Here is a 17606-nt window from a genome sequence, read left to right on the forward strand (position 1 = left end):
CCAAAACATGCACTGAGTAACTCAATTCCGGTCAAGTGACCGACAAGTAAACCAAACGACCAACCAAACGACGATACTGTCCCGGATGCTGAAACGGCTCACCGGAAGCATGTGAAAGACGATGATTCTGCTCCATCGGAGTATCAATGGGTTTACAACCCAACATTCCTGCCTCAGTCAAAATATCTAGAGCATACTTTCGTTAAGAAAGAAAGATGCCCTCTGGACTCCGAGCAACCTCAATGCCTAAGAAATATTTAAGCAAACCCAAATCCTTCATATAGAAGCATTTGCTCAAATAGGATTTAAATCGAACGATGGCATCATGAGAGGAGCCTGCAATTATCAAGTCATCAACATACATAAGAACATGCAAAGAAACACTGCCCTGTGCATAGCTAAATAGGGAGTAGTCAGCATAAGAGTTTTTAAATCCAAAACCTCGCAGCGCACTTGACAGTTTTGAGAACCACTGTCTCGGGGCTTGTTTCAAGCCATATAAAGATTTCCGCAGCCTGCAGTCGGAGTACCGTACCCTGGAGGAAACTGCATATATACTTCTTCATCCAAATCACCATGAAGAAAAGCATTATGAACATCCATCTGATGCAACTCCCAATTCAAAGACACAACAACCATTAACAAGACACGTACCGTAGTCATCTTTGCAACAGGTGCGAACGTCTCATTATAATCGACACCTTCAACCTGACGATTGCCTTGAGACGTTCCACCTTTGACTTGTCGGTGTATTTTATTTTATACACCCAACCGCTACCAATTGTTCTTTTTTCAGGAGGAAAATCCTCATTGGTCCATGTGCCATTACGTTCTAGAGCATCGATCTCATCTTGCATAACCTTACGCCAACCGACGTCTTTGACCGCCTCTTTGAACGAAGACGGTTCCTTTCCCTTAGTGATCGTCGCCAAAAAACACCTGTGTCTCATAGAAAAACGATTATATTCAACATGACAAGCTATAGGGAAAGGTTTACCTGAGGAATGTGATTGAGGAGGGTCGACATTTGATGTAGCAGGGTCTATATTTTCAGTGATGAGAGTATGAGTGACATAATTACGATGCCACAAAGGAGGTCGTTTTTCACGATGACCACGACCTAAATTGTCCGAAGAACTCCCCCTCAAATAATCCGACGAAATAAAAATACTTTCATCATTAATATCTTGCTCAACAATAGTAGTCGATCGCTCGTCACCACTTAAACCATCACGAGACGAAGAATTACCACCCGCCGTCACCACCGGCGCCGGCGTTCTGACTTGGTTGGCCGGCGACCGAAGACTGCCCAGCCGTACCAGGCTGGGGTGGATGCTGCCCACCACTGGCAGGCTGGGATGGTGTGCTGCTGCCCGCAGCTGCTGCTAGACTGCTGGGCAGCAGAGTCCGCAGCTAGGCTACGGTTTGAGGCGTCGTGCCGCAGCCTGGTTGCGGTTCTCTCTGCCTGGGGCTGCGGCTGAGCTTGCGGGACAGAGCAGTCCGCAACTGGGCTGCGGCGTGGAGTATTCTCCCGCGGCCTGGCTGCGGTGCTCACTGATGTGTCTATTTTATATAGTGTTTTACCCCCGTCCCTTGGTCATAATTAGTAGTGTTTTTGACTCTTTAGATCCACTTTTATTACTAATTGGTGTTTTCTAGTGTTTTTGTAGATTTGGTTGACTTTTGCAGGGATTTGCACTTTTGGAGCATTTTCCCGAGATATTTTGGAGCAATCACGAGCACTGGAGAAACACGGCCAGATTCTATAGCCCAGGGCCGGTTAGAGCCATTGAACCGGTGATTAAGGGCTCGGTATATCTGATACCGGGGCATTTGGATCGAGTATTTAAGACCCGAAGAGAAAACCCAGATTGGCCCGAAGAATTGGAGCCCAATCGTAGTCCAAATAGTGGCCCAAGAGAGCCGCCCGACAAAAAGGCTGGCGCCCGAAGGCGCGCCCGGCCGGGCAAGAGAAGAAAAGGTCGGCGCCCGAAGACGCGCCCGGCCGGGCGCGAGATTCATACCTGATAGAGAAAAGGCGCGCCCGATCGGGCACGTGTTATTATTAGGAGTTAATTTTTTACGTTTAAGTTTGTTTTATTAGTTTAGGATTCTTACAGAGTATAAATGCTTCTCCGTAAAACGAGTTTAGGACCTTTTCTTACTCTCTTAATTATTTTTCTTAGAATTTTCTCTCTCTACTTAGCTTTTAGATTAGTTTCTCTCTCTTATACCTTTGTTCTTAATCTATTCTTAATTCCAAATTTATTTGGTAATGATTTCTTTTCTCTTAATCTTAGTTGTTTATTTTATTCCTTTGATCATGTCTTGTTTCATTGCTTTGATTAGTTTAGTTTTTATTATGTGTGAGTAGTTCTATTTTTAGGGTTTATGGGGATCCATAAATAATATGAAGGGGTAATTTATTGTTGTTGATTGTCAATGCTAGATTAATTTCCTATTGATTGATTTAATGCTCTGTGACTAGATATGCGCAGATCTTTTATGCATGAGTTTAACAATATTGATTCGAGATTCGACAGATGAGAATTAATGTTTAGGTCTAGTTTCAATAGGCAGGTTAATTTATAAATGGTTAAGTCGAGATTCGAAAGATGAGATTTAATACCGATAAATTAATTGTGTGATTGTAATACGTAGCGAAAGCCCTTTATAATCCGATTAATGTATGCATTGACGAATGATTATTATATTCTACCCTGGAATATTATTTATTGGTGAACCTATGCCCTAGATCCTTTTATTCATTGTTTTCTCCCTATTCTTAATCTTCGTAGTTTAGTTTCATATTCAAATATATATATTGGTTACCTCATAATCTAGATTATATTAGTTAATTAGGAATAGAAAGACTCGTTTCTCTGTGGATTCGAACCTACTTCCCTATCTACATTAGTTAGAGGATTTATGAATTACTTTTGATTTGGGGATACGACTTTACCCTGTCAAAATTTGGCGCCGTTGCCGGGGAAACAGTTTTATTTTTGTTTCTGATTATTTTTGTAGTCTAGGTTATTTCTTTTTGTCTCAGAGAAGGTAAGTTCTTTGAGGCAAGTCTCATATTTGCTTTTAGTTTTTTTTGTTTATGCCCAGGTGTTCCAGATCAGGGTACATCCCATTCGATCCTGAGATCGAACGATCCTTCCATAGACAGAAAAATCTTTACAAGCAAATCCCGGCGGATTCTGGTGATAATAATAATCACTGAGATCCTCCAACTGGTTCTAGCGATTCAGAGGTATCATCAGATCCAGAATCAGAGATGACGACTCCAAAGAAGCTTAGTGATTACTCACAACCAAAGCTTACAGATTTCCCACATCTCACTCCCACTCCGGCTCTTGATGGGGTACAATTTGAGATTAAACCCCAATTTATAACGATGACAGAGAGGAAGCAATTTAGTGGAGCTAAGGGTGAAGACCTAAATCTTCACATTGCAGACTATTGTCAATATTGTAATACCATCAGGCAAGCCGGGGTCACACAAGATCAAATCAGGGAGATTCTCTTCCCTTTCTCTTTAACTGGAAAAGCTAATTGTGGTTTAATGGTTTAAATAGAACTGTACTTGGTATAACTAACTGGGAAACTCTCGTTTTGAATTTTTATAACAAGTATTATCCTGCAGAGAGAACAGCCGTACCACGGAGTGCAATTCAGAACTTTGCCCAAGAAGCCGATGAAACTTTATATGAGGCTTGGGAGAGGTTCAAGGACCTACAAAGAGAATGCCCCCATCATAATTTAGCGCAATGGCAGTTAATCCAAGCCTTTTACAATGGCATTGGAAATTCATCTAGAATAATTTTAGATTCCGCACCTAGTGGGAGGTTTATGAATCTTAATGTTGATGATGCAGGTTAATTAGGTTATTGAAGATATGGCGATACATAATTCCCAATATGGGAATCCTAGAGGATTTTCTAACAAAGGGAAGCATAGTGTTGACTCTGTATCCTTTTTGCAAGCTCAATTGACCTCTATCTGCCAGAAATTAGATAATCTTAGCACTGCTAATGTAGCTAATGTTTCTGATATGTCTATTTTATATAGTGTTTTACCCCCGTCCCGTGGTCATTATTAGTAGTGTTTTTGGCTCTTTCGGACCACTTTTATTACTAATTTGTGTGTTCTAGTGTTTTCGTAGTTTTAAATGTATTTTACAGGAAATTGCACTCTTGGAGCATTTTCCCGGGCCTTATTGGATCGACTACGGAAGCTAGAAGGACACGACCACTTTCGGAGCCCAAGATCGGTGAGAGCCGGTGACTAAGGGCTCGGTTATTTGGATCACGAGGCATTTGGACCATGTATTCGAGACCCGAGAGGAAATATGGATTGGGCCGAGAAATCTAGCCCAATCGAAGTCCAAGCCTCGAAGATGAAGACCGGACCCGATCGGGCAAGCATACGCCCGATCGGGCGGCTGCGTGTGTTAGTGCCATCAAGGAAAGGCGCGCCCGATCGTGTGATCATAGGCTCGATCGGGCGCGGCATATCAGAAGGAGCATAGTAAAAAAGGCGGGCCCGATCAGGCGCTCCTTCGCCCGATCGGGCGCGTGTTTTTCCTAGAGTCTGATTAAGTTTAGTTTAATTCGTGTTTTAGGAAAGGTTTATATACGTTTTTGTACGGAATAATTACTTACCTCTTTCTCTTAGATTTTCTCTCTCTACTTAGTATTTTTCTCTCTCTTAAATTCTCTTAAATTCTCTCTAAACTCTTGTTCTTAATTCCTTCATTAATTCCAGATTTATTTTGGTACAATTTCTTCCCTTTTTAATTTAAGCTATTTTAATTGTTTTCTTGATTATGTTCTTATTTATTTATTTGATTGGTTTAGTTATGATGATTAGTGAGTAGTTCAATTCTAGGGTTTATGGGGATCCATAATTAATATGAAGGGATAGTTTGTTATTATTGATTGTTGATATTGCATGATAATTTCCTATTGAATTGTTTTAATTCTTTGCAATTAGATTATGAATCGAGCAGATGTAATTTGATTGTGAATGTTTAGCAATATTGAATTGATGAATCGAGCAGATGTTGATTTAATATTAAAGGCTATTTTTAATAGGAACTTAGGTCTAATAAATTGCGAGAGCCTGTTAGATCTATGTTGGTTAATAAATTGCGAGAGCCTGTTAATCATGTTATTTGTGCATTGTTAATTATTAATTACTTCGTTCTATCCCGGAATATTAATTATTGGTGAACCTGTGACCCTAGGTTTCCTTATTATTGATTCTTTTCTCCCTAAACTCATTCTTCGTAGTATAGAATTCACACTTAAAATATTGGTTACTTAGATAATTTAGATTATATTAATTAATTAGAATTAAAAAGACCTGTTTCCCTGTGGAGTTCGACCCTACTTCCCTATCTACCTTAGTTAGTGATTTAGGTAATTATTTTTTATTAGGGGATACGACTTTACCTTGTCAAAATTTGGCGCCGTTGCCGGGGAAACGGTTTTATTTTTATTTTCTGATTATATTTTTGTAGTCTAGATTAAACCCCCTTTTGCCTCAGAGAACATTAGTTCTTTGAGGCAAATCTCATATTTGTCTCTAGTTATTTGTTTATGCCCAGGTGTTCTAGATCAGGTGACATCCCTTTTGATCTTGAGATCGAGCGTTCTTTTCATAGGCAAAGGAGACTCTATAGACAAATTCTGGCGGGTTCTGAGGAGGACAACGATCGAAGAGATCCTCCCCCTGATTCTAGTGATACTGATATTCCTTCAGATTCAGAATCAGAGATGACGACCCAGAAGAAACTCAGTGATTATTCGCAACCGAAGCTCACAGATTTCCCGCACCTTACTCCTACTCCGGCTCTAGATGGAGTTCAATTTGAGATCAAGCCCCAATTTATCACTATGATAGAGAGGAAGCAGTTCAGCAGAGCTAAGGGTGAAGATCCTAATCTTCACATCGCAGATTTCTACCAGTATTGTAACACCATTAGACAAGCCGGGGTTACGTAGGACCAAATCAGGGAGATTCTTTTTCCCTTTTCATTATGTGGCAAAGCAAAATTATGGTTTAATGGTTTGAATAGAATTGCACTTGGTATTACTGACTGGGAAACTCTTGCTTTGAATTTCTATAATAAATATTATCCTGCAGAGAGAACAACGGTGCTAAGAAGTGTTATTCAGAACTTCGCTCAAGAGGCCGACGAAACATTATATGAGGCTTGGGAGAGGTTCAAGGATATACAGAGAGAGTGCCCCCACCACAATCTAGCACAATGGAAATTGATCCAAGCATTTTATAATGGACTTGGAAATTCTTCTAGATCAGTACTAGATTCGGCAGCTAGTGGGAGGTTTATGAATTTAAATGTGGATGATGCAGGACAGGTTATCGAAGACATGGCAATACACAATTCCCAATATGGGAATCCGAGGGGGTTTGCAAATAAGGGAAAACATAATGTCGATTCCGTATCCTTTTTGGAAGCTCAATTAACATCTATTTGTCAAAAATTAGATAATCTTACTGCTGCTCCTAACTCTGTAGCTAATGTTTCTGCTGTTGCTAACTATGAAGCTTTTTGTGAAAATTGTGGAATTGTAGGTCATTGGGAGCAATATTGTAGGAGCTCTATGGAACAAGTTAATGCCTTCCAAACCTATAGGCAAAATAACCCCTATTCCAATTCCTACAATGCCGGTTATAAAAAACCATCCTTATCTTTCATACCGGAGTACCAATGTACAAAACCCTCCACCTCCACAACAACCACAACAGCAACCCCCACCACAGCGAAAATATTATCATCCTAATGCCGGCCAGAAAAGCCAAGCATCACCCTCATCATCTTCCGACCCTGCCATGACAGAAATTAGAGCGATGCTAGCTAATATGCAAAAGCATATGGAGAGTTGGGATGCGCAAATTGATTCTATTCTAGCCCATAATAAAATCATGGACAATCAAATTGCACAACTTTCATCTACCCTACAATCCCGTCAGCAGGGAGCTCTACCATCACAACCTATCCATCCTACAGATCATGCTAATGCAATCACTCTAAGGAGTGGTTCATATTATGATGGACCTCCTATGCCAAAGGAAGATGGACCAGTTCCTGATCTAGATTCCTCTATACCAAACGGTAATCTTGCTAGCCCTGCAGGGCTACAAATAGATACTAACCCTACTAATGTTTCTGTGCAGGGTAAATTGCAGGATAAGGGAGGAGATGTGCAGAGCCCAGTTATCAAGCTTCCATTCCCTAATAGACAACTGAAGAGTAAGCTTGATAAACAATTCGGTAAGTTTTTAGAGGTTGTAAAAAACCTGCAGGTAACAGTTCCTTTCACTGATTTAATCACTCAAGTACCTGCTTATGCTAAATTCATGAAAGACATTCTGACTAGGAAAAGGGCCTTTAATGAAGTAGAAACTGTAGCTTTCACAGAGGAGTGTAGCGCTTATTTGCAAAATAAATCCCCTCGTAAATTAAAGGATCCCGGTAGTTTTTCTATCCCTTGTCACATTGGGAATGTTTTTATTGATAAAGCTTTATGTGATTTGGGTGCTAGTGCCAGTGTCATGCCATCATCTATCTGCGCTAAATTAAATATGGGAGAATTAAAAATTACTAATATAACTTTGCAAATGGAAGATCGTTTGGTAAAATATCCCTTAGGTATTTTAGAGGATGTACCTGTCAGAGTTGGTAAATTTTTTATTCCGGTTGATTTTGTTGTTTTAGATATGGCAGAGGATACACAAATACCCATTATATTAGGTAGGCCTTTCCTCCACACTGCATGAGCTATTATTGATGTGAAAAATGGTAAACTAACCCTTTCTGTAGGTGACGATAATGTTACCTTTAATTTAGGGAAGGTTTTGAAAGGGCCTATGTTAGAGGAAAATTGTTGTTATATTGATACAATTGATATAATGGACGATATTTGTGTTGATAGCTTGCCACAGGTTCTTGCGAAGGATCCCTTAGAGGAAGTTCTCTGCGGGAATTTATCTAGCGACAATGGAAGCATTTGGGGTAATGAGGTACAGAGTATTGAAAAGGCTCTTTCCTTAGAAGAGTTAAGCCCCAAGGAGACAATGAAGGTAGTAAATTTAGTTCAGGAATCAAAACCTGCAGAGGTCAAGAAACCTGAGCTAAAACCTCTCCCTTCTCATTTAAAATATGTTTTTCTAGATGAGCAGGAACTACACCCCGTGATCATCAGTACTGCACTCACTGACCTACAATCTTCCCAACTTCTAGAGGTCCTCAAAACCCATAAGAAGGCTATAGGGTACAGTATTGATGATCTCAAGGGTATTAGCCCTGATTTTTGCATGCACAGGATTCATCTAGAGGAAAATTACAAGCCCTGCATTCAACCCCAACGAAGATTAAATCCAAACATGCAGGAAGTAGTCAAGAAAGAGGTGATGAAATTACTTGATGCAGGTATCATCTATCCTATTTCTGACTCCAAGTGGGTAAGTCCTATGCAGGTAGTACCGAAGAAGGGTGGGATGACTGTGATAACTAATGATAAAAATGAATTAATTCCCACTAGAACTGTAACAGGGTGGCGTATGTGCATAGACTATCGTAGATTAAATATCGCCACTAAAAAGGATCACTTCCCTTTTCCCTTTATTGATCAAATGCTTGAGAGGTTAGCTAATCACAAATTCTTTTGCTATTTGGACGGGTATTCGGGATTTTTCCAAATTCCGATTCACCCTAAAGATCAGGAAAAGACCACCTTTACATGCCCTTATGGCACTTTTGCATATCGTAGAATGCCCTTTGGTTTATGTAATGCACCTGCTACCTTCCAACGTTGCATGATGAGCATTTTTTCTGATTTCATAGAGTCTATTATGGAGGTCTTTATGGATGATTTTAGCGTATACGGTTCTTCATTTGATTCATGTCTAATTAATCTCGCTAAAATTTTGAAAAGATGTGAAGAGTGCAACTTAGTACTTAATTGGGAGAAATGTCACTTTATGGTGACAGAGGGAGTAGTCCTTGGCCATATTATATCTGATAAGGGCATACAAGTAGACAAAGCTAAAATATCAGTGATTGAGCAATTACCTCCCCCAGTCAATGTTAAGGGAGTTAGAAGCTTCTTGGGTCATGCGGGGTTTTATCGCCGCTTTATCAAAGATTTTTCTAAAATTGCTAAACCACTGACACAACTTTTGCTCAAGGATGCCCCATTTATTTTTACTGACGAGTGTCTTGAGGCTTTTAACAGGATTAAGCAGGCTTTGATATCGGCACCCATCATATGTGCTCCTGATTGGAACCTTCCTTTCGAGATCATGTGTGATGCAAGTGACTTTGCACTAGGAGCCGTGCTCGGACAGAGGAAGGACAAGGTTTTGCATGCTATTTATTATGCTAGCAAAACCTTAGATGAAGCCCAAGTCAACTATGCCACCACAGAAAAGGAGTTTCTTGCTGTTATTTATGCTTTAGAAAAATTTAGATCATATCTAGTTGGTTCTAAAGTTATTGTTTTTACTGATCATGCAGCATTGAAATACTTGATAGCCAAGGCTACTCCGGTGGGTTCTCTTGCTCCAAGATTTCAACATTGAAATAAAAGATAAAAAGGGAGCAGAGAACGTAGTGGCAGACCACTTGTCACGTATCAGGTATGATGAGGGTAAGGATTCTTTACCTATAAATGATTCTTTCCTTGATGACAACCTGTATGTAGTTGTAGAGCATCACCCTTGGTATGCCGATTTTGCTAATTATATAGTGGGTGGTACTCTACCTCCTGACTTGTCCTACTAACAGAAAAAGAAATTCCTTTATGATGTTAAACATTATTTTTGGGATGACTCTTTTTTGTTTCGTGAGTGTGCAGATGGATTATTTCGCAGGCGTGTTCCCGAATGGGAGGTTCACGGCGTCCTTACCAGTTGTCATACTTCACCCTATGGTGGACATCATGGCCCCACTAAAACGGTGGCTAAGATTAATGAGTCAGGCTTCTTTTGGCCTACTATGTTTAAAGATGCTAACACTTTTGTGCAGGCTTGTGACTCTTGCCAGAGGACTGGCAACATTTCGCGGAGGCATGAGATGCCCCAAACTGGGATTCTCGAAGTTGAAATATTTTATGTTTGGGGTATCGATTATATGGGGCCGTTCCCATCTTCCAATGGGAATTGTTACATACTTGTAGCCGTAGATTATGTGTCCAAGTGGGTAGAAGCCATAGCTTCACCAACAAATGATTCTAAGGTAGTCATTAAGCTCTTCAAGAAGATCATATTTCCCAGGTTTGGTTTTCCACGAGCTATTATTAGTGATGGGGGTACCCACTTCCATGAAAGACAATTGGATAACCTCCTCAAGAAGTATGGCGTATATCACAGAACAGGGCTTAGTTACCACCCTCAAACTAGTGGTCAAGTTGAGGTCTCTAATAGGGAAATCAAGGCGATCATAGAAAAGGTAGTAGCCAAGTCAAGGAAAGATTGGAGCATGAAGCTTGATGACACACTTTGGGCATACCGAACAGCATTTAAGACACCGATTGGTACTTCACCTTAGAGATTGGTTTATGGTAAGGCATGTCATCTTCCCGTAGAATTGGAGTACAAAGCTTTTTAGGCGATCAAAGAGCTTAATATGGATTCTAACACTAGTAGAAAAAACTTCATTTGTAACCCCCTATTTGTAACCAACAGTACTTTTTTAGTTACAACTAGTATATTTGTAACTAACAATTAAAAATCCGTTACAAATAATTAGTAAAAACTTGTATGACTCATGTAATCGTAACTGACTAAGAATTGTTGGTTACAAGTAATTGTTATTGTAACTAACAATTTAATTGACTGTTACGACTACTATACTTATATTTTCTGTAAATATATATTTGTAACTAACAACACATAGTCGGTTACAAATACTAATTTCATTTTATTTTAATATATTTTTTTCAATAAAGAAAAAGAAAAATCTAAGCCCCAAAATAAAAAATAAAAAACCCTCGACCTCCCCTATTACCCCCAACCTTAGTCTAAAATTCCCCCAAAAATAAAAATAAAACTCCCACAAAAATCCCCCCCAATTCACTCAGAAAATTTGGCTTGAGTACCGCCCCATCCACCTGAGCTTGAAGACCGCCGAAGTTCAGCCTCAAAGAGTTCCGTTGGATTAAAGGCTGAAGGAGTGCCGTCGGCTAGTTCGAGCGTTAGCCACCGTCAAGCAGCATCAACACTTATACATTAGGGTATGTTCGAGAATTAATTGGTTTTTTTTTTAAATGCAAATTGAATTGGGCTCATTTACTTCTTTGGATTGAAGGCTGCCGGAGTTCCTCTGGGTTGAAGGCTGCCAGAGTGCCGTCGGCTAGTTCGAGCGTTAGCCACCGTCTAGAGTGCGGTGAGTCTCGATACAAGAGCTTTTGCAAGATCTTATTTGTTTTTTACATTGAATTCAAATTTCTGTTTCAATTTTTTGTCTCAATTTTCTGTCATATTGCATTTAAATACCTATTTCAATTTTACATTGAATTTAAGTTGTTGTTTATATTGTATTTATCTATTGTATTTGAATTCAAGTTTCTGCTTATTTGTTTTTTACATTGAATTCAAGTTTCTGTTTATATTGTATTTATCTATTGTAGTTGAATTATATTTTGGGAGTCTCGATTATTGTAAAACCGTAAACTCTTGCTTGATTTCATTGATATCATAAGCAGCATATTTATAATACGAGGCAGAAGAATCCTAAGCCTATACGGAAACAAGTCCTGCTAGTTTAGGTAAATAAACATAAACAAGGAATCAAATATTATCATAGTAAATCTAAATATATTTACTAAATCTTATGATATTTCCTAAATATATCGTAATAATTACATTGTGGGTTAAGATCTTTAAGGTGTAGCTGTGTAATTTAATTTAATTTAATTTAATTTTATAGGGTTAATCTCTTGATTTTTGGGTTGTGTAATGTATTTGAATGCTTTGATTATCTTGGTTTTAAGTGTTATATGTGTTATCTCACTGTGAGGTGGATTTTGTCGGTCTTGTGTTTATGACATTTCAAATATAAAGTTCATCTGCCTTAATTAGTGTGTATTATATCATAGTGTATACTTTGTCGTTCAAATTCTAGTTATGAATCACGTCATATCTGGGTAGATACTTTGCTTTTTTTGGTGTTTAACATAACATGTTATTACATTTTAGAAATGAATCGTGAATGGATGTATGATGCAATCCGAACGTCACCTGCATACTTAGAAGGAGTTAATGAGTTTTGTAAGATTGTTGTGCAACATCAGTGGAGTGTTGTTGTTGAACAAAGACTTACTAGGGCAAGACCTATCTTCTGCCCTTGTTGTCGTTGCAAGAACGTGAAGAGGTGGGATGACATTAAGAAAATAGAGGAACATTTGATTATTCATGGGTTCATGTCAGACTACACAGTTTGGTACTAGCATGGTGAAAAACTTACTCCTATGGGCAATTCATCTTCTGTTAATAATGATACCGAACTTGATAGGGAGTCGGTTGGTAGTGATAATATTGATGGGTTTGATGAGGAAAACAATGTTGATGAAGATAACATCAATGATATGATGGAAGGGTTGGAGGATCGTGTGAATGAAAATTCTCGTACAATTGAGGTGGTGTCGAAGGCTGCAGAGACACCCCTATATCCTGGTTGTACAAAGTATTCCAAGCTTTCGGGGGTGTTAACATTATTCAACTTGAAAGCAAAGAGCGGTTGGACTGACACGAGTTTCACTTTGTTGTTAGAAACTCTTTCGGATATGTTTCCCGAGGGGAATGATATTCCTAAGTCCACCTATTATGCGAAGAAATTGATGTGTCCCATGGGTTTAGAGTACACCAAGATGCATGCATGTCCTAATGACTGTGTGCTTTTTCGAAAGGAGAATGAAAACTTAGATGCTTTTCCACAGTGCGGTGAGTCTCGATACAAGCGGGAGGGTTTAAACTTGGACCGTAAGAAATGGCCGCCAGCTAAGTTTGTATGGTATCTTCCAATAATTCCAAGGTTTAAACGTCTATTTTCAATCAAGCAAGATGCTAAAAACTTGGTGTGGCATGACAATGAGAGGAAGAAAGATGGGTTAATTAGACACCCGGCTGATTCATTGCAATGGAAACACATTGATGAGACATTTCCAGAGTTCGGTAATGAGCCTAGGAACTTGAGGCTTACGTTGAGTACAGACGGGATGAACCCTTATGGCACTTTAAGTAGCAAACATAGTACATGGCCGGTTCTTTTGTCGATATAAAACTTACCTCCTTGGTTGTGTCAGAAGCAAAAGTACATCATGCTGCCACTGTTAATATCAGGTCCTAAACAACCTGGTCATGACATAGATGTGTACTTAGAGCCGCTCATAGATGATTTGAAGCTGTTGTGGGATGAAGGTGTTGTGACATTCGATGCTCATACCGGGACGAATTTCAGACTTAGAGCCATGATTTTCTGTACCATAAATGATTTTCCAGCGTATGGAAATTTGTCGGGGTACAAAAACAAAGGACAAAAAGCATGCCCAGTATGTGAAGATGATATGCCTATTACATACCTGAATCATTGGGGTAAGAATGTGTATTTGCATACTAGAAGGTCACTTCGTCGAGACCATCCATATCGAAAGATGAAGAAACAATTCAATGGTTTTATTGAGAAAGGAGTGTGTCGTAAGCCGTTGACAGGGACCCAGATTTATGAAAAAATTAAACATATCAACACAGTCTACGGAAAGCTTCACACACCGAAAACAAAGAAGGATGTTCTATGGAAAAAAGTGTCTAAGTTATGGGAACTTCCTTACTGGAAGCACTTAAGAGTTAGACATTGTTTGGATGTGATGCATATTGAAAAAAATGTTTGTGATTCATTGATTGGGACATTGTTGAATATTAAGGGGAAGACCAAGGATGGTGCTACTGTGCGTAGAGACATGAAGGAAGCCAATATTCGACCAAAGTTATGGCTCGAGGATAATGAAAGAAGGAAGAAATCATTCTTGCCTCATGCATGCTACACGTTGTCTAGGGAAGAGAAGAGGATGTTTTGTGAATGTTTGAAAAGAATCAAGGTACCTACGGGGTATTCGTCGAATGTGAGCCGTTTTGTTTCGGTAACCGATAAGAAAGTATCTGGTATGAAATGTCATGATTGTCATGTCATGATGCAAGTATTCTTACCAATTTCTATTCGGGGGCTATTGCCGAAACATGTTAGGTATGTCGTTGTGAAGCTTTGTCACTTTTTCAGTGACATATGTAGTAAGGCAATTGATCCCAAAAAGCTTGATGAAATGGAAGCTGATGTTATTGAAACCTTATGCAAGTTCGAGATGTATTTTCCACCCTCGTTCTTTGATATAATGGTACACGTAGTTATCCACTTACCTCGAGAGATTAAAGAATGCGGTCCTGTGTTCATGCATTATATGTACCCTTATGAAAGGCACGTGGGAAGTTTGCAAGATAAAGTTTAAAATAGAGCAAGTCCTGAGGGTAGTATCATTCAAGCTATCCTTGCAGAGGAAGCTGGGAACTTTTGTGCTGTGTTCTTGGCTAGGGCTAAAGAAATTGGTGTTCCCGTTTCTCGACATGAGGGAAGGCTGCAAGGGAAGGGTAAAGTTGGTCGAAAATTGGTTAGGCCTCCCATTGACAGATTTCAAAAGGCCCATCGATATGTTTTGCAACAGCTCTCTGAAGTTCATCCATACATAGAAAAGCATCTACATGAATTGCAATGTCAAAATCCAAGAATAACTGCCTATTCATTGATGCAAGAGCATAATCGCCGGTTTGTTGAGTGGTTTCAAGTCCAAGTGAAGCTTCAATTGAGTCAAAATGAAAATGTACCAGAAATGATCAAGTGGCTAGCACGAGGTCCCCAACCACTTGTTTATACTTATGAGAGCTACGACATCAACGGATATTCTTTCTCTATTTGTCTTAAGGATGAAAAGAGTGTTCAACAGAATAGTGGCGTGGTTGTAGTTGCATCTTCAACAGAATACTCAAGCGCTAAAGATACAAGGCCAATCGATGCGACACAAGCATATTATGGGGTTATTCAAGAGATTTGGGAGCTAGACTATGTTGATTTCACCATTCCTCTTTTTCGATGCAAGTGGGCAGACAATCGTCGTGGACAAAAAAGGGATGTTCTGTTTGGTTATACTTTGGTATATTCAAGTCGTTATATAGAAGGGGAGGAGCCTTTTATCCTAGCAAAACAAGCTAAACAAATTTTTTACATCAACGACAATATGGATCCAATGTGGCGTGTTGTGGTTCAAGGAAAAAGACGAATTGTTGGTGTTGAAGATGTCGTAGATGAAGAAGAGTACGACAGATTGGATGACACCCCACCTTTATCCATGGGTGTCCAACCTCTTCAAGATGGAGAAGATATAGTTGATGATGAGGACTATGATCGTGACGAAGGGGTGGAGGTTGATTTAGTTACGACACCACTATAGGGTTTATGTTAGTGTTATTATGCTATGTTAGCTTAGCAATTTTGTAATATTAGCAATGAACTTGGTTCCTCTCTCTCTCTCTCTCTCTCTCTGAGATCAAATGAATCTGTATTTGAATGATATTTTGTTTTGACTTCTGCTAATTTAAAGATTATATAGATGGGACTTTGGAATTATGTGATCAATTTTAGGACCGATGCTTCTTTCTCTGGTCATTAGAATCTTGAAGAAAGCAGAAATGCCACTGCTTTGATGAGCTTGAATTTTGTAAATAACTTCCTGTGAATGCTCTGCTTGTAAATATATCCTTTTACTAAGGAAGCTTTATTATGTGTGATTCAGGTTCTGTGGGGTCTCAAATTCCTTGGTTAAGCGTGATGCTGAGGGAGCACCTGCAGCAATAACAGTGCCCTAAACTAAAGGTATTTGTTATAATACATGATAAATATTTTGTTTGCTAGCTTCTGTAATAATACATGATAAATATTTAGTCTGCTAGCTTCTGTAATATATGATAAATAATTAGTCTGCTAGCTTTCGCTTATATTTAGTTTTTGCACCTCTATTATTTATTTGGCAACTTTTGAGAGGCTTTTAATGGACTGAATTTTATTTATTTTAATTCTGTAATAAATAAATGGTGCATATTCTGTAATAAAGTGGGTGATATTATGTGAACTAGGGCATACATCAAACTTTCTGCCATGTCTTATTTAAAGAAGCCTAACTGAAAAATAAATCAGAATTGGTACCTCCACCTTCAACATCACTTAATTTGGCATACATACCTAGGCAGTAGAGAATTTATAATATACAAAATCAGAATTTATATACACATATACTGCAGTTCAAGATCTTGCTTACCATTTACAAAATGTTGTGTTTGCTGGTTTCAGATTTTATCAAGCAAGCTTCATAGCAGAGCAAGAATTGCCATGGAGGAAAGTTGAGATGACTACAACCAAGAACGTCAAGATATGGAAGAACTTCAACATGATGTTGTTACATCACAACCTAAGCCTAAGAAAAAAGGAAGAGGTCCATCAAAAGGAGTCCAAACAACAACTCCTATCTTCCTTGAATTTGATGAATTTGGTTTGCCTACGGGGAAATGGGAATCTGAATATGGAAAACAAATTGGGACTTGTTCCAAAAAAGTTGACATCAATGTTAAGGAATATTCAAAGATGGATAAAGTGGAGAAAAAAAACCTATGGGAGGAGACAAAGGTATAAATGCTTTAAATATGTAGAATTTATTGAGTCTATGTTAACCTAACCTTGTCGATTAATTTCTTCGGCACTTTGTTTTTTTTTTTTTAATAATTTTTTTGGAGCAGCGCAAGTTCCACATTGATGATCCGGAAGGAGTTAAGGAAAAGAACTTTCATGTAGCTGTCGGGAACAGATTTAGGCGGCACAAGTCTTGGTTAAACGCTCGCTTTATCACAAAAACCGAAGCTCCTACCGAAGATTCACCTAGTGCAAAAATGAAGCCATGGGAACTTTATGAGGGTTTCATCTCAGAGTTGCAGTGGAAAGATTTTGAGGCATATTACACATCAGAAGAATTCAAGGTATGTAATTATTAGTGTTATGCTTTAAGAATGAGATGACTATGAATATAATTCTAATATGGTTATTACTTAACAGCTTAAAAGTGAAAGGGGGAAGGAAAATGCAAAACAAAACAAATATCGACATCACTTAGGGCAAAGAAGCTATGGGAGGGCTCGAGAACACTGGAAAAAGTCAAATAGACTTCCCCCAGTCTCTGAATCATCAACCACGAGCAACACCACTGAATTAAGTACTACTACGTCATTAAATGAAAGGCTGACGCATCGTTCTCTTGAATGGGTCTTAGCACGTCAAATTAAGTTACCCGATGGATCATGGGGTATAGACCCAAAAGATGTAGACACTGTTGCAATTGCTAAATCAGTAGTAAGTTCTTTTCTCATTATGTATTTATATTATGCAAGCTCTTCATCTACAAGTTTATAATTGTTAACCTTGCATTAAACTTACTATAATTAATCATCATTTTTATCATGTAGTTAGAAAACATGAA

General features: G+C 38.8%; 1 protein-coding gene and 2 non-coding genes across 3 annotated transcripts; 1 reads left to right on the forward strand and 2 right to left on the reverse strand.

The window, feature by feature from the left end:
* Positions 1-3663: 3663 nt before the first annotated feature.
* LOC145629682 (small nucleolar RNA R71) lies at positions 3664-3770 on the reverse strand. Its single transcript, XR_014111839.1, has one exon. It is a non-coding gene; the product is annotated as a small nucleolar RNA R71 (small nucleolar RNA).
* Positions 3771-6167: 2397 nt separating this feature from the next.
* Positions 6168-6274, reverse strand: LOC145629800 (small nucleolar RNA R71). Its single transcript, XR_014111940.1, has one exon. It is a non-coding gene; the product is annotated as a small nucleolar RNA R71 (small nucleolar RNA).
* Positions 6275-12506: 6232 nt separating this feature from the next.
* Positions 12507-16483, forward strand: LOC145628082 (uncharacterized). The gene is made up of 4 exons (XM_081680408.1): positions 12507-13287; positions 13378-14506; positions 14621-15506; positions 16430-16483. Exons 1-4 carry the CDS (start codon positions 12507-12509, stop codon positions 16481-16483), a joined length of 2850 nt encoding a protein of 949 aa, XP_081536534.1.
* The last annotated feature ends 1123 nt before the right edge of the window (positions 16484-17606 follow it).

Source organism: Chenopodium album, chromosome 4, assembly GCF_948465745.1.
Source record: "Chenopodium album chromosome 4, dcCheAlbu1.1, whole genome shotgun sequence".
Lineage (NCBI taxonomy): Eukaryota > Viridiplantae > Streptophyta > Magnoliopsida > Caryophyllales > Amaranthaceae > Chenopodium > Chenopodium album.

What these genes read in the sequence shown, in the direction of transcription:
- LOC145628082 (XM_081680408.1), top strand. Translation starts at nt 12,507, where the DNA reads ATGGGCAATTCATCTTCTGTTAATAATGATACCGAACTTGATAGGGAG. An exon ending in CACTTTAAGTAGCAAACATA is followed by an intron (nt 13,288 to 13,377) that starts GTACATGGCCGG and finishes TGTTAATATCAG; the next exon opens with GTCCTAAACAACCTGGTCAT. An exon ending in ATCGTGACGAAGGGGTGGAG is followed by an intron (nt 15,507 to 16,429) that starts GTTGATTTAGTT and finishes TGCTGGTTTCAG; the next exon opens with ATTTTATCAAGCAAGCTTCA.